The sequence below is a fragment of the Paramisgurnus dabryanus genome, chromosome 6 (assembly GCF_030506205.2).
Source record: "Paramisgurnus dabryanus chromosome 6, PD_genome_1.1, whole genome shotgun sequence".
NCBI classification, from domain to species: domain Eukaryota; kingdom Metazoa; phylum Chordata; class Actinopteri; order Cypriniformes; family Cobitidae; genus Paramisgurnus; species Paramisgurnus dabryanus.
This window is the reverse complement of record NC_133342.1, coordinates 36,788,278-36,806,020: the sequence shown is the minus strand read 5'-3', so window position 1 is coordinate 36,806,020 and position 17,743 is coordinate 36,788,278. Positions and strand designations below refer to the sequence as shown.

Here is a 17,743-nt window from a genome sequence, read left to right as displayed (position 1 = left end):
GATTTAAACATAACATAAAAATACTTTATTTTACCAGAATATTAAGCCGTTTTCTAAAAAATCTTTCCATGTTAGTTTGTTTTAATCTGTTTTAACAGTGCTGCCTACTAGAAGCTTAATCTACAGGAAGTGACATCATCTGAAATCTGCTTCAAAGTGACTTAACACAAGCGTAAACCGAAATAATCCAATCAGCTGAGCATCGTGAGCTTTGATCATTTTGTTGAATTAATAACAGAGATGCTGTTTTGGTGGCAGTCACGCACAGATATTGTGTCTGCTTACTCTCTAGTTAATGATAAACATCATCCTATTAAGAGTATTGCAGTAGCGAAGCAAAATAACAATGAGGTAAAATACAGTATACAAACATATTGTAATATGCACTACTCTGCAGTCGTAAGCCTAATAAATGCTTCCCCAAAAAAGGAAATGGCATTATAGATTTCCGAACATTGCTATTAACTGGAACAATCACATGAGATTTTTATATAAACATGATAACAACAAAGATGATCACATAAAGGTAAATAAAAATAATGATAATAAAATGTAGACCCCCTAAATTCATACACTGCAGCAACCAAGCATATCCAAGATGCTTAAAACAACCAGAAAACTACCTACATATTCTGATCTCATTTATCTAATAAAAATAATCAAATCATGGCGTCACTTAACAGCATTTTTCACAAGGTCATAGTCATCCTACCTACTGACACACTGAAGTAAAGCAATTCATAGTGCTCTATAAAACATTTTAAACCATTTAAATATTGAAATGTTTGGATGCATGAAAAAGAGACCCTCTAAACAGCTTGGAAAAACAAACTTCAGCAGTTTATGCATGCAATAGTCTATCTCTCTCTCTCTCTCTCTCTTGTTAATCTAAGCCCCTGATTTGTTTGCAATAATGCTGAAAATTTAGGTCACCTGACAAATCTGTTTCTGGTTACCTGCATCCCTTCATTTCACTTTCCTTTGCAACTCTTTGGTTTTATAAAGCTGACTTACAGCAACACAGTCCACTTTTGATAAATGTAAGCAAATGTTGTTTTGTGTTTTACAGAGGAAAAACTTGGAACAGCATAAGGGGGAGTAAATGCCGACATATTTTTTGGGCCAAACGGTCCTTAATCTTTCTGTTAGCAGGATAATCTAGCGAAACTAAAAGTCCATACTTACGCCATGACAATAACAGTGAAATCCAGCCAGTTCCAGGGGTCTCGGAGAAATGTGAAGGACTCTAGACAGAAACCTCTGGCCAAGTTCTTAATGACAGACTCAAAGGTGTAAATGCCGGTGAATGTATACCTAAATAAATACAAGAAAAAACATGGCTGAGCTAGAAATGCGGCATGCGTGTCATACGTTTTGTTAGGCATGTAAAACCATGCAATGAATTAGGGATGCATAACAACTAAACGCAACTAATCGTTTGCAAAATAAAAGTTTTTATTTACATCATATGTGTATGTTGTGTATAATAATTCTGTATATATAAATACACACACATGCATGTTTAATGTTAAGTAAAAAATATGTGTATATATTAAGTATTCATTTTTATATAATATAAATTATGTATTTATATATACAAAATTATTATACACAATAAATGATTTAAACAAAACCTTTTATTCTGCAAACAATTGGTTGGGATTAGTTGCTATGCAGCCCTACCATGCATGAACCAGAAACATATTTGAAAAGAAAGGATTTATACATAATCCTATTTAGAAGCATGCATTTCCCCCAATGACTCATTTTTTTGTAAAAAGTTATGCACTGTTAACACATCAACATGCTGCATGCTTATATTCAGTCTCCTTATATTCAAATCCATGCATGAATTTCTGTTTAAAATGAACAAAGGTCATCATTGAATATTTATAAAGATAAAATATTGTATAGGTGCGCTATGCAGTGTAATTGAACTCTTTTAAGCATAACAGTATAACCCAGCAAGCAATAGCCGTTATTTCACCATCTAGGTTAACTATGGACCCGATATACAGCTGAGTAACCCACTTCTAGCCAAAATAACTTTTAATTTGGTTACATGTCATTTGTAAAGTCAACAGTGATCACAACGTTTTTGCATTCATTTCTAGACATTAATAAAATTTTCAATGACAGCCCCCTTTTAGTCTAGAGGTCTGGGTTGTGTTCAGACGCCTATAAGACGTCTCTTTCGAAATTGCTTGCTGAGGAAGTGACATCATGGGTATGTGTCATTGCAGATGCTATGGCAAAATAAGTACAGGTTTACAGAGACTCTTACCAATGCAGCTATCAGGGCCCTAACAAAGGTGAAAAGCATTTTGAAGCATTATAAAGCACAAATTGTGTTTTTATGATGGATACATTACAGTGCATTCATGTCATTTTATCTCTTATGTCATTTAATTTTATTTACCTCCGAAGTACACTGTTAGAAAAAGGTCATTTGTCACTGGGACTGTACCCTTTTAAAAGGTCTCACCATTTAGGTATAGATATGTACCTAATATGCTCCCTTTTAGGTACCCAGTGACAGCATATGTAATATTTTTTGAGAGTATACAGAAGGAACGTATGCACAAATGACTATAAGCTCTTTATTATATCTTTACACAGAGAGGTCAGCATTATGCAATCGCAATAGCAGCATAACATAAATTATATTTGACCTTAAGTGTAAACTGTGTAAAGTATTGTTACTTACTCTAGGTATTTAGTCCACTGTGGAGGATCTGACATCGCCATGAAGCAGCAGTTTGTCAAAATTGTGCACATGATAAACAAGCTGAACAAAGTAAACAGGTTAAGGAAAATATCAGCATTCACTGTTGAACTGAATTCAGTATTTCACTGAGTGTATCTTAAATATTAAAGGATCTGAAAGCAGTAATATTGTATATATCAGTGTAGGAGCTTTGCTGTTGTAAAGTGTAAATAATTGCATGTGTAAGTTATTGTATCCTAAAACTCTCTTAAAACCAGAACATGTGAACCTGGACCACAAAACCAATCATAAGGGTCTTTTTTATTGAGATCTACACATCATCTAAAAGTTAAATAAATAACATTGATGTGTTTGTTAACATAAATTATTAATATAATTTAACTTTTTCGCCGCCATTGATGAGATATCTCGTTAATCAAGAGAAAACGCTTCCCTGCCAATGACGAGATTTTCCGTCTTTCCGCAATACCGCTATTATCCATATATTGCCATTCCGCAACTTTTTAAAACCAGAAGTATTGCCCTATGGCAAGCGGCTGCATGTCCGTGTCTGTTTTAAAGATCGCTCTGAATGGGATCTCTATGAAAAGTCCGTCACAAAAATGGAATTATTTTTGCTTTTTGCTCAAAATGTGGTGTTTTTGCAGAAACCTACCCATATTCAAAAGCTGATTACAAAAGAACCACTGAAGGTAGGATGAAATGGTTTTTTTTTTTTTGAAAGCAGAGGGTCTGTTCTTTCATTTGGTATATTGTATGTTTATATATTTAAAGAAGAACATTTTCTGGAAGGCATTAAACTTTGGTGAAAATCATGAAAAACGCTGGCGTTGGCTGGCAACTTTTTTTAAAAACGCTGGCGGTGAAAGAGTTAAAGGACACACCCAAAAAATTGCACATTTTTGCTTACACCTACAAAGTGGCAATTTTATAATATATATTATCTGTGGGGTATTTTAGCTAAAACTTCACATACGCACTCTGGGGACACCAAATACTTATTTTATATCTTTAAAAAAAAAAACATAATATGACCCCTTTAAGACTTATGGCTGAATTAAGACTTATGGTTTTGTGGTCCATTGAGAGTCAAGCAGCTGTTCCTTTACCCTGTTTTCTGTATTATGTATTTGAGCCGTAACATGGGTGGGGATTTTCTGAGGCTTTGGTATTTGGGGATAATACACATCACTGAACTGCCAATAATACACTCACTGCCATTTAGTACAGAGAGAAAGAGAGAGAGAATATATATATATATATATATATATATATATAAATATATATGTCATTCAAAAATATGCATGTTACTTCTGGTCTACACACTGTCAGAAAAAAAATGTCAAAATATGGACCCCAGGTGTGACATTAGTCATTAGTATATTAGTATCTTGAATGTATAGCAGTAAAAAAAAACTTTTTTATGATTAACATTCTTTTTATTCCCAACTATATTTATTTAATTGAATGTTTATTAAAAATAAACAATAGTCAATTTCTTTTTGGAAAACTCCAAAGCCAAACAACATAATATCTTGGCCTATCAATCTGTATACAGTAGAAATGTCAGCATAGTTTGTCTTTGTAAAGCATTATGACAGTACATGCAGTGACAATTTGATTATATAAATCTTACTTTTAACATCTCTATGCATTTCTTGGCTACATTGTAAAGTTATACTTGTCCAGAAACAGCCGACAGCCTGAGTCACTGTTAGGCGTGACTGTGCAAACACATTTTTTTGGACACGCTAACATCTGTGCTCGCGCATGCAGCTGTCACGTGACACCAAATCACTTTGCTCTTATTTCATTTAGGGAATTAGAAGAGGAATATCAAGGGATTTGGCTGGCATTGCAATGCCAGGGAAGAACATCACAAAGCTGTTTCAAAAATGAGATCCAATAGAATTCTATGCGGATAAGAGGAAATGGTAAATATTTTAGTAGTGTGGGCAGCTGAATGGCATTTGTGCAATGATAATATTCGCTGGTTTCCGGACTATATCAATATGTACTAAGTTAAACAAGTGATGCTTACCCAAAGCCATCGCATTTGAGATTGGTATTGATGGTTGCCAGGGGGTTACGTACTACTGGGTAACCCTGCAAGTAAGCTTACAATGGGCCTGTATGGGCATAGCCTAAGGGCCCCGCACAGGTTTGCTCACTGGCGAAACGTTGGCCCCTTAGCGCTGGCATGGGCAGCCCTCACTTAGCCCCCAGGAAGCCCTCACATAGAGAAATCCCCAGAGTTTAATGAACACTGCTGGATGTATATATAGTCCCAATCTTGCAGAGTGTTAAAAAGTAACAATGAAGCAGAATTAAAAGCGCTGTTATCCTCTCTCTCACCATCTCTGTCTGAAACCTTAAAGTGCATTTTTACATCTTATTGGTAGAGGTATTTTCTTACTTTAGGTTGAGATTTTGTTTCATTTAAAGTCACCACTATTGTGATCAGTGTTTGATTTAGTTAAACTTGACTCGTGACTCTTACATTGTTCAATCGTTTGATTGCTATAACTTTGTGTGTTTAAGACATGTTTGTTATAGCAGAGTGCGTTACTTTGGTGGTGGTCACTGTAATATTATCAGCCCACGTATGTGGTCATTTGAATACTGCATGCTGATTGGTTGTAAATCTTCACATGTTCTATTAGTGCTATTCTAGTAAAGACGAAGTCAGACGTACATGTGTGAGCTCTTACTTGTTTCTTGGTACGACACTAATTTGAGTGACTACACGAGAATAATACATGGTGTCAGAAGTTTATCGACTGTGGCATGATGGATTCGTCGGGGGTTCCTACACCGAACATGGATTGGGACTCGGTAAACTTGCCAGATGCATGGCGGAGATTTCGTCAGCACGTGCAGCTCATGTTTGCGGGACCGCTGCATGACAAAACCGAAGAGACCATGTGCAGCTATCTGCTCCTTTGGGTAGGCGAAAAGGGGCGAGATGTTTATAATACATGGACATTGTCAGCGGACGAGTCGAAAAAACTTAAGTCATATTATGATAAGTTTGAGGAGTATGTCATGCCAAGAGCCAACCCGATCTTCGCGAGGTACAAGTTTCATGAAAAAACACAAGGGGAACACGAGACATTCGAGCACTTTGTCACGGAGCTTAAACTGCTTGTGAAAGACTGCGGATATACGAACAGTGACGAAATGGTACGTGACCGCATTGTTTTTGCAACTAACTCCCCTAAAGTAAGAGAGAAACTGTTAAATCAAGGCGCTGATCTTACACTAGAAAAAGCAATTGATATTGCGCGTTCCCATGACGCAGCACAAGAACAGCTCAGGACGATAAACTCGCATGCAACGGCAGTGCAGAACCAAGCCGCGCACGCGGTGTTAAGCAAAAAGACAACAATGTACAGGAAGAAACACGAATCGCCAACGACGGAAACGGATAGAGTTACCGACAAAAACAAGTCATGTGATCGATGTGCCCAGAAACACAACCAGAGAGACTTGTGCCCGGCAAAAGGCCGTCGGTGCAAAATATGCAACAAACTCAACCACTTCGCAAAGGTATGTAAATCAAAACAACCTGCTACACGTAGAACTGTGCACACAGTGGAAAATACAGGCATCTTTGAGTCGGATGAACTGTATATTGATGCTATTAACAAAGAGTATGGAAATACAGAATGTGAACAGGCCTTTGTGGAACTGGAATTAGGATCTCCAACAAAGAAAGTTAAATTTAAGTTGGATACTGGGGCCCAGGTGAACATTATTCCAGCCATTAGATTTAAAAACCTGTTCAGTACAACAGAAATGAAACCTGCAATGCGCCGTCTAACAGGCTATGGTGGAGAACCACTTGATGTTAAAGGGACATGTCAGTTGAACTGTAGATACAAAGACACAGTGGATTTGCTGGAATTCTATGTTGTGAACACACCTGCACCCCCTGTACTTGGTTTGAGAGCATGTATAGACATGGGGTTGATAAAGCTTGTCTTTTCGGTGGATGCAGACACAAACAAACCCTGTGGTATCATACAAGAGTTCCAGGATGTTTTCCAAGGGATCGGTCAGTTCCCAGGAGAATGCACTATACACCTGGATCCTGCAGCTGTCCCTGTTGTATATCCACCGAGGAGGATTCCGTTCATGCTGTGCAATCGCCTCAAGGAGGAGCTAGACAGCATGGAAAAAGCAGGCATCATTGTTAAGGTCACAGAGCCCACCGACTGGGTGAATGCCCTGGTGGTTGTTGAAAAACCACGCACTGGAAAACTCAGGGTATGTTTAGACCCCAGAGACCTGAATAAAGTAATAAAAAGACCCCATTACCCCCTGCCGACTCTGGAGGACATCACCCCAAAAATCGCCGGAGCACAGTTCTTCAGCGTGCTGGACGCAAAATCTGGATATTGGGCTATCAAGCTGTCAGAAGAGTCGTCAAAACTAACAACATTCAACACTGTAGTTGGAAGGTACAGGCTGCTCTTGAAGCAAAATAATGAGTTTGTGTGGGACGAGACTCAGACACAAGCATTTGAGAAAATGAAAGAGCTGATCACACGAGAGCCCGGCCCTGTTCTTTCTTACTACGACCCTGGTAAGGAGCTCCGTCTGCAAGTAGATGCGTCAAAAAGTGGCCTAGGCGCCGTGCTCCTTCAGGACCACAAACCCATTGCATATGCTTCGAAATCCCTCACACCAACAGAAGAAAACTATGCGCAGATCGAAAAGGAGTTATATGCTGTGGTATTTGGATGCAAACGTTTTCACGCGTACGTATATGGCAGAAAGGTTATCGTTGAGTCAGATCACAAACCTTTAGAACCTATCCTGAGAAAGCCTCTTGCAGCTGCACCTCCGCGCCTCCAGAGAATGATCCTGCAATTACAGAGGTACGATATTGAAATTGTGCACCGCCCAGGAAAGGACATTCCAATAGCAGATGCGCTGTCCAGGAAATCCATTGCGTACAGACTTGAATCACTGTATGAGGATATGGATGCACAAATTCACACAATTGTGGCTAATCTTCCCATAAGTGACAGAAAGTTAACAGACATCCGAAAAGCAACAGAGCAAGATCCACAGTTTATCTCTCTGAGAAGTGTCATAAAAGCCGGATGGCCTGATGTGAGGAAGAAGTGCCCCTCCAGCCTTTCTGAGTACTGGAACCACAGGGATGAGATCTCAGAAATCGACGGACTTCTGTTTAAAGGTGAGAAACTCATCATTCCACATGTGCTGAGAAAGGACATGCTAGAGCGCATACACACGGGACACATGGGAATTGAGAGGAGCAAGCAAAGAGCCAGAGATCTTTTATTTTGGCCAGGTATGAACAAACAAATTGAGGAAATGGTGGAAAGATGTACCACATGCTTAGAGCTCCGTAAATCTAACCCAAAAGAGCCCATGATCTCTTACCAGATCCCTGAACGTCCGTGGCAGATCGTCGCGACGGACTTATTCATGTGGAACGGAGACAACTATTTAATAGTTGTAGATTACTACAGCAGATTCTTCGAGATGGAGAAACTCCACTCAACAACATCATCAGCAGTTATCCATAAGCTGAAGGCCATCTTCGCCAGGCATGGTGTGCCTGAGAGAATAATTTCAGATAATGGCCCACAATACAGCTCGCATGACTTCAAAGACTTTGCAATCCAGTGGGACTTTACACATGGGACATCTAGTCCGCACTACCCGCAAAGCAATGGTCTTGCTGAAAAGACAGTGCAGACAGCAAAAGCCATACTGAATAAAGCACATGCTGAGAAGAAGGACCCTTACCTCAGCTTACTCGAACACAGAAACACCCCTGTTGATGGATTTCAGTCTCCCTCGCAATTGCTGATGAGTCGACGTCTTCGCTCCATCTTGCCTATGTTAGGAAAACAACTGCAACCTCAAGTTGTCGACAAAAAACTGGTGAGTGCGAAACGGAAACTTAAACAAACAAAACAAAGGCAGTACTATGATCGTACCGCACAGCCATTGTCCACATTGGCACAAGGGGTTAATGTTCGTTTTCAGCAAGCTGATGGACGATGGATGCCCGCCACCATATTGCAACCTGCAGATGCACAACGGTCGTATCTGATCCGTACCCCTGATGATCAAGTGTTCCGCCGCAATCGCAGACACTTAATGGAAACCAAGGAGATAACATCAGAAGTAAAAGATCCAGCACCTCAGACAATGCACATTGATCCACCTGTGGATACAGGAGGTTCAAAAGAAAACACTTGCAATGTGCAACAGCAAGCTGCATCTACTCAGTTTACACGCTCTGGTCGCATGGTAAAACCTAGAGACATTCTTGATCTGTAAAATAAACTTCTGATGTTCAGTAAGATGTGAATCGTATATTGCAAAGATATATTATGGATGCTAATTGAAAAAGAGTTGTGTTGACAGTATGTTCTGCATGTCATTTGTCACAATACGTCATCTAATTACTATAAGTTACATGACGTACCAATATGTTTGTGCTTATATGCTTATGCAATAATAAGAAGCCATTGTAAATCTGTTCCATAGATGCAATGCTAAATATTTTGCCCAATGTGACGTGACGTTTAATTTGGGTGTTCAATTTGCCAGTTCATATTTGTGTTGTAACTTACTACTTCATAAAAAGGGGGATGTAATATTATCAGCCCACGTATGTGGTCATTTGAATACTGCATGCTGATTGGTTGTAAATCTTCACATGTTCTATTAGTGCTATTCTAGTAAAGACGAAGTCAGACGTACATGTGTGAGCTCTTACTTGTTTCTTGGTACGACACTAATTTGAGTGACTACACGAGAATAATACAGTCACTTCAGTAAATAAAGTCTAAATATCATCATATAAAAACGTATGTATTAATTTATTGTTTGCACCCTTATCAGAAGGATCTTCCTCTGACAATGTGATACTACAGTATGAGATCCAGCTCTCTCTTAGCAGTTTGTCTATCTGAAGAATTTTGAAACATTGACACTCAAAATTAACTGCTCTACAATGTAGACACACAAATATCAAGAATCAGAGTATGAATCACAATGATGGTAACAATAAAATGAAAAGCTTCATGCTGCAATGCATGCTGGGTATCAACAAATTACAAATCTCATCCAGGACTCCCAGAATGCACTGCGGCATGAATAAATAATGACCTTTATTTACCATTTTCTTTGTCACCATTGTTGAGATTCATACTCTGATTCTTGATGTATGTGCATTTAAATCATTCAGCGGTTAATGTTTATGTGCAAACTATCAAAATCCTTCAGAATAATAAACTGCTATGAGAGTTCTGGACCTTACTCGGAGTATTTCATTATTAATAATATATATTTTTTTTTTTTTTTTTTTTTTGATGATGCTTCTGATAAGGGGGAAAACTATATTAATAAATCTGTTTATTAAATGATTATGTTTGATGTTGTTTATGTATCAACCATCAATATTCAATTACTATTGCCTTTTCTTTGCTATAACACGTGTTTTAAACACACTTAGATAAAGCAGCCAGAAAACACTAACAAGCCAATGGTCAAGAGTCAAAGTCCAACTAAAACAACCACTGATCACAATAATGGTGACTTTAAATGAAACAGCCAACATCTTAACAGAAGTTAAGAAAATGACTGTACAAGTAAGATGTGAAATGCAATTTTAGGTTTCAGACAGAGATGGTGAGAAAGAGGATAACAGAGCTTTTAATTCTGCTTCATTGTTCAGTAGCGCCTCACTGCAGAACACGACATCCAGGGGGCGGGGTTGGATTTAGATCCAGGGACGGAGCTGGATCCCGATCCAGAGATCCAATTGGTCGGCAGTTTTACCACAAGACACGTCATACACGTGTTGCTGCGTTACCATTTCCGCATTAAGTCGTAACTAAATTAAGTTATTATTTTGACATAAAAAATAACTTTACTTATGACTACAATAAAAGTAGTGCCTTTAGGGTGAAATGTAAGTGTTTTGCTATAGTGTTTTGGAGTAAAACATTTCGGGTAAGCATACTACGAGTAATCTTACCACATGCAGTTTAAGACCTATGAATGGATACAGTATAAATATGCATAATTATTAAAATATATAGGCTATGGCATGTTATTTAGAAATTAATAAATTGAATGTTTATCTTGTATGGACTTTGAACTTGTTTTAACGCGTCTTTGCTTACAGCCATTAGGAAACAGGTTTCCCTCGTAGATGGTTTACTTTTTTTATTTGCTAATAAAAGATTTCAAATAAATTTGTTTTTATATTTACTCGTATAGGAATAGCTGTGTTATAAGTGGGATAATGTACAAATAAATCCCTTCAGTGATATCAAACTGTCGGGAACGTGTCCTTACCTCCCCTTACACCTAACCGTGATACTTTCTAAATTATGAATCTTTCTTAACTATATTATTAATCAAACGTACACTTAAATTGATACGAGCAAACGTTGGCGACCACAGGTTGCAACTAATTGCGGGCTGCAACAACGCAAATATACTGGTTCATATGGCGGAACAAAGTACGGTATATAAAGTGGGAGGAGTTGGATCTAGATCCAACCCCGCCCCCTGGATGTTGTGTTCCGCAGTAAGGACCATCTCTCATTGTTACTTTTTAACACTCTGTAAGATGGGACAATATATACATCCAGCAGTGTTCATTAAACTCTGGGGATTTTTCTGTATGAGGGCTTCCTGGGGGCTAAGTGAGGGCTGCCCGCGCAGGGCCAGCGCTAAAGGGCCAACGTTTTGCCAATGAGCATACCTGCGCGGGGCCCTTGGACTAGCCCTAAGTGGGCCCATAAATGGCCATCGTAGGCTTACTTGCAGGGTACTATGTTGTCTGAAAAAATGGTCCCATGCTGTGTAGTACCCTTTAAATGGTTCTTATAGACGGTTTCATCAGACGCACATGCGTTGTCCGGTTACGCATCTGGACAGAACTTTACTTCTGGTCTCTGTTTGTTTAATGGTCTGGCTAGTGGCTAAAATGAACTTTGGAACAAATACATTGTCTAAAATAACAAATGTTTTGGTTTCCTAAAGTTGAGGAGAGATGGCGATCATGGAGCCGATCTGTATACATTAAATTTACACAGTAACGTTAGCTCAGTGTAGTTTCAGATATGCTAGCTGACTTGAACTAAGGTAATCTACTTGTTTATGTTTCTTGTTATCAGAAATAAACTACTTTAAAAGGACTCTGTTGTTATTGATTTTTTGCGGAAGTTTACCGGTAGTTGCATTTTTCCACGAAAGCCGTTTGTTTTTGTTGTTATTGCTAAAAGAGTCTATATGTACCATTTAGCTTCAGATATGTAGATTTGGTACCAATATGTACCCCTAAGGTACTATTAATATGAAGTCTAGGTGCAAAAGTGTAGTTCCCACTACTACAAATGTTGTAGTTGCAGTATACATCAAACTTTAATAATTAAGCCCTGTTAAATCCATCAGCTGTCTCAGGCCTAGTCCACACGGACACGGGTATATTTATAACCGGAGTTTTCCCCAAAAAAAATCCCATCCACACATGCTCGGTTTAAATTAAATATCCATCCACACGATAAAGCAAAAGCACGCTATCAAGCGCTGTCAAGAGCATGCCACACCAGCAGGCGGGGATATAACCCAAATCGTGTTCCGCATTATAGTGAGATAACTGAGCATCTATCTGTATACATGTTAGAAGCCCTGTTAGCACAGTTATTATTAGCAAGATACGTCCGCTATTGCACAGAATCATCAACAAAGCAGTCAGCGGCGCACAATCTTGACGTCAAACACAGTGGATAACATCGCACACTCTGACGTCGCAAGGCAAAACTCCCGGTTTTACTCTCTACACGACACCACTGTAACCGAGGTTTCTTAAAAAGCTCACCCTGGCCGGGGTTTTCAAATATGCTCGGTTTCAGTGCCCTGATACTGCGGTTTCGTGTGGACGAACGGCCGAACCGCGTGAAAAAACTCACGGTTATAAAAATACCCGTGTCCGTGTGGACTAGGCCTCAGTTGTTTACTAGTAGGCATGCTAGCTCTGGATACCACGGGAAAATTATTCTTTGTGTGCTTTATTATTTGAAAACTATATTTAAATGATTATAAAATATCTAAAATGTCTACACAGCTGTGCACAAGAAATAACTCTGTAAAACTCACACAGATACTGGCACACAGATACACATATGTTCTTATTAGGTTGTAAAAAAAAAAGGATATGAATGCACTAAAATTCGTATGGAGATTCTTCGAATGCAGTGAAAAGGACTAAAGATGTAGAGTGCAGATGTGGGACTAAAGCGAAAGATGACTTTTCCTTTGTTTAATACTATAAACGTCTGCAAAACAGAAAACATAGTTAATGTACAGATAGGTGCACAATCACTAGCTACGTTTCCATTAACTCTTCCATTAACAAGTTATATCGTCAATTAAGAGAAAACGCTTCCCTGCCAATGACAAGTTTTTGCAGCAATCCATATTTCCGCTATTGTCCACTAGGTGGCGCTCCTACCCAACTTATAAAACACTTAAGCATCCACTGATCCAAAAACAGTAAAAACTCTGTGTATCTTTTTATCTTCGCTCAGATTTTCTATAGTCTCTATGCACACAAAAAACATACCATTGTTCCCCACAGGTAAGTCAACTAAACACAGTGCATGCATTTTACTTTTTTCATGATCAATATTTCTTGTTTAATATACACTAGAACATCATATCTTATAATCGGTTGTAAACTGACTCACCCTCTGATTTTTGAAGTAGAAAGGGTCGATATCTTCCAGCGGGACTCCGACCAGTCCTGTAGGAATGTCACCGAAGATACGAGGGAGCACCTTCCCCGCCTCCAAGTCGGCGCGAGGCTTGGGCTCCTCCGTGTTTCCAGGGTCCTCCTGGTAATCTTTGGCATTCTTCGCCTGCTCGTCGCTGATCCTCCGCTCGATGGCCGCCAGAGACTCGCGAGTGAACGGTCGCAAGCCGTCAGGACCCGCTGGTAGGAGCATGGTCGCCATCTTTTCATCCTGATCGTTCTCTACTAGAAGTTACTTCAAGCTGGATAGAGAAATTGTAAAAATTTTGTCTGTGAAATCCAGGCTAAAGTATTACAATGTAACTATGAGATTAGTAGCATCAAATTTGATTTCAATCATTGATTTTGCATTGACTTCGATCTTTGTCATGATCTTACACAATATTAACGATATCAAGGTTATATTTTCAAAGAAAAACGACTTCTGATTGAGGAAGTATTATACCCGAGTATTATTGCTGACCATATCTATCCTTTTATGACCACAGTTTACCCATCTTCTGATGGCTACTTCCAGAAGAATCATGCACCATGTCACAAATCTCAGATCATCTCTACTGCGTGATGCTATCATGTCTCGACAGACCAAAATCTCTAAGGAAGGTTTCCAACACCTTGTTTAAATTTATGACATGAAAAATTGGGAGTTCTGAAGGGGGTCCAACTCCTGTACAAGCAGCACCTGATAAAGTGGCCGGTGCTAGTACTAAAAAATTGACTTGTGAGATCTTGAGATTTTGTACATTTATACATAACAACCCTTGGCTTTCCATTGAACTAGAGATTTCATTAACTACAGTCGCATATTGTGTAAGAAGAGACTAATGTGAATAAAAGCTTATCCAGTACTTGACCTTCTCAACCTCTTGCTACATCCCTCAAACTAAATCAGAAATCAGACTCACATGGCATCAGACGTTATGTTAACTAAAACGATGAATAATATCCACCTCCATTTAAGGCTCAGGACCTTGAGTGACCCTTGTCTCAAAATTAGTTTTAAGAAGGAAGGGTCCTATTCCTTTTGCAGACATGTTTTTAACTCTTCTCTGCAGAACGGAGCCAGAAACTATTATGCAACCGACAGCGTCAAAGTGGCTTACAGCTGTAGAGAATTACTCGGCTGTCTCGCTTTAGACAAACATTAAGAAGCAGAGTTTCTCATAAATTTTCCTGACCTCAGCAACAGCGGGTGGATCATTGTATTAAAATCAATGAAATTAAGGTTTGTAAACGGTTTATTGTAAGGCTGTATTGTTTAATACAGAACCTTTAACATCCACAGAACCTTTCTGTTGGTTGAAGGTTCTACTGACTAGGGAACCAGAAATGGTTCTTTTATGGCATGATTATGAAGAATAATATTTTTGCCATTGTTTAATTGTTCAGTATTTTTTGCTTTTTTGAAAAAAAAAATCTAGTCTGCTAGATTTAATTTGTTCTCTCAGTGAAAATAACATTTCATCTGACGCATGTGCGGTGATGCGATTACACGTAAGAACTTTACTTCTTGTTTCAGTTTGTTTATTGGCCTGACTATAGTTGCTAAACTGAACTCTTGAACAAATACCTCGTCGAAAATAACAAATGTTTTGGTTTTCTAGGTAATCAATGTGTTGTTTATTTTGCTGGTTATATAAATAAACTACTTTAAAAGGACTTTGTTGTTATTTATTCTCAGCAGAGTTTACTGGAAGTCACGTTTTGACCACGAAAGCCGCTTGTTTATGTTGTTACTGCTGAAACCGTCTATAGTATTATAAAACATGTACATTCAATTAAATAGGACCTCACTAATTTAACCCTGGAGAACCCAAGAACCCTTCTCTTAGCATCAATTAACATTGACCAAATTTGACTCGTGGGTTCTCCAGGGTTAGAGGTTCATACAGTGTTAGGGATGGAGTTTACTGTTGAGTAAATGGATTCTTTGAGACTGCCCGTGTGCAGGAAAGTCAGCTAAATACAAGTTTTAAATACTTAGGAATTCTGTCATTGATACATTATCTCAAGCTTTTTTGAAAGTTAAATGCTTTGTGTTATGTTCTGTCTGTCTGTTTTTCAATCTGTCTATCTGTATGTATACATGTCTGTCTGTCTGTCTGTCTGCCTGTATGTCTACCTGTCTGTCTGTCAGTATATGTGTTCACTGGGAATCAATGCTCTACTAGATGGGCTACAGAAAAGCTTTAGGAAATTGCATCACCTGGTGTAAAAACCATTGCTTCTAAAAGATATGTAAAAGATGTGTCTAGATGACTGTCACATTCTCTCAAATGTAATAAATTTACCTTGGTCCGAATTTTGGTAATTATCTTAACAGTATATTCACACACACATTCTGGTTTCCATAGATGTAATGCATTTTAGACTGTACAAACTGTATATTCTATTCCCCTTACCTACTCCATTCCCTAACCCCAACCATCACTGAAAACTTTCTGAAGGACCTTCAAGAAGGTTACAAAAACACTGGTATTCCTATCTGTCCCCACAGCGTGATAATTACAGGAGACACACACATACAGTCTCACACACACTGCTCTGCGTGAGATTCACACATCAAAATGTAATTTAATTGGGTCCCCCCAGTATAGGCGAAAAATGACCCTCCCACTCACTCTAAACTCTTCCTAACTGTTTGTGATTTATACTTCTTGGTTATATTAACTTTTTAAGCAGATTGATATTTTTTATTCAAAGTAGTAAAGCTATTTCCTTTTTCATATTTTCAAGGTATTCAATGCATCTTAATTTTTATATTAAAACGATGCACTGTTTTAGGTAATATTTTATGTTCAAGTATGTCATTTTATTGAGTATTCTAATCACTGCAATTATTGATGAGAACACCTCAAAGGCATGTCAAATGAAAACCTTTATATTATAGCCTATTATACATACAGTATTTAAAAAAAAAAACGTTCAGTGTTTTTCACTTCAAACTTGAAAAATCCTAAGCACAGTGTTCAAACATACCATAGAAATCTCACAACTTCATATGATCTCCCAAAGACATGACAACCTTTGCCCTAAGAAGAAATACAAATGAACTAATCTAAAAATATTAATTTAAATAATTGAACAATTAAAAATGATGAAAAGAATAAGTGACTAAAATAATGAAAAGAAATTAATCTCTGCTCAGTCTACGTTCAGGGTCTCTGTGTTCTCTTGATGAAACCAGCAGATCTATTAGGGATCATTAAATAGGAGGGGTCATTGATACTGTACTGCTCAGCCATTTTGCATTGTCTATCCTGCCTGCAGGCCATCTGAATTGGCTGAATCTGAATTGGCTGCTAAACTCCAACCATCCAACAAGTGATGGAGACAAATGAGGATAAAGTGCAGATAAACACATCTTTGTAGGTGCTTTTTTCTGTCTTTAAAATAAAAGTTTTGAAAACAGGTATTTGATGAAAAGCTTTAAAAAAGAAAGAATAACATCATTTAAGGTCATTTAAAAGTTGTTATTCTCTGTTTTTTTTTCAGAGCATTAAATAAACCTCAATAAACTATAGGTCAGATCAAACAACCCATACATCCAAAAATATTTCTTTATAAAAGACTAATGAACCTTGGATGCAAAAACAAATGCAGATTTATATTGTATATATTTACCCACCAGAATGAATAGGAAAAAAACTAGAAAAAGAACATGAATATCTTTATCACCAATTACCAAGTGTAATTTTCTACTAAATAAATTGTAAAAAACCTATTTAGTTAACTTATCCCGCTATGAAAATGCAATAAAAGTGTTTTTCTTACAGGTAAACTCCATTAACCGCAGCACTGCGTCCACGCATGTTCCGCTTCTTCTGCTGATGTAAATCCAAAAGCTCAAACTGATCCATGGTGGGTAACCCCAATCCCTGAAGAAAATATTCCCTGTAGAGAACGGGAAGATTTTCAGATGACCACTGATCTTGCAGGTGAATCGTTTTAAATAAAAAACACGATGCCAAGCAAATACAGTCCTCTAAAATCTCCCTCAACGCGCATTTTACGCACTCCGAATGTAAACTTTCCCCAGTATTCCCATTAAAAGAAGTATCCAAATCTTGTGCATGGTCTTCGTCGGAGTTTTGCGTGCTTTTTTCCGCGTATTTGCGAGTTTCTTTAGCATATTTAGGGCACAGCATCAGTTTGAGCTCAGCCTCAATGCGCGCCGCCAAACAACCTGCGCGCGTCCT

At 38.2% G+C, this 17,743-nt stretch overlaps 1 protein-coding gene across 1 annotated transcript in view; it reads right to left on the bottom strand.

Annotated features, from left to right (window-relative positions):
• The window catches only part of scn12aa (sodium channel, voltage gated, type XII, alpha a), a 48,761-nt gene extending 33,649 nt beyond the window's left edge, over positions 1 to 15,112 (bottom strand). The window contains exons 1-5 of the mRNA XM_073815012.1: positions 14,450 to 15,112; positions 13,480 to 13,786; positions 12,950 to 13,068; positions 2,708 to 2,797; positions 1,186 to 1,314 (exon numbers count right to left, since the gene is read on the bottom strand). Of these exons, the coding sequence (XP_073671113.1) occupies positions 1,186 to 1,314; positions 2,708 to 2,797; positions 12,950 to 13,068; positions 13,480 to 13,746 (605 nt within the window). The 5' untranslated portion in view covers positions 13,747 to 13,786; positions 14,450 to 15,112. The remainder of the gene's footprint in view (positions 1 to 1,185; positions 1,315 to 2,707; positions 2,798 to 12,949; positions 13,069 to 13,479; positions 13,787 to 14,449) is intronic.
• Between the last annotated feature and the right edge of the window lie 2,631 nt (positions 15,113 to 17,743).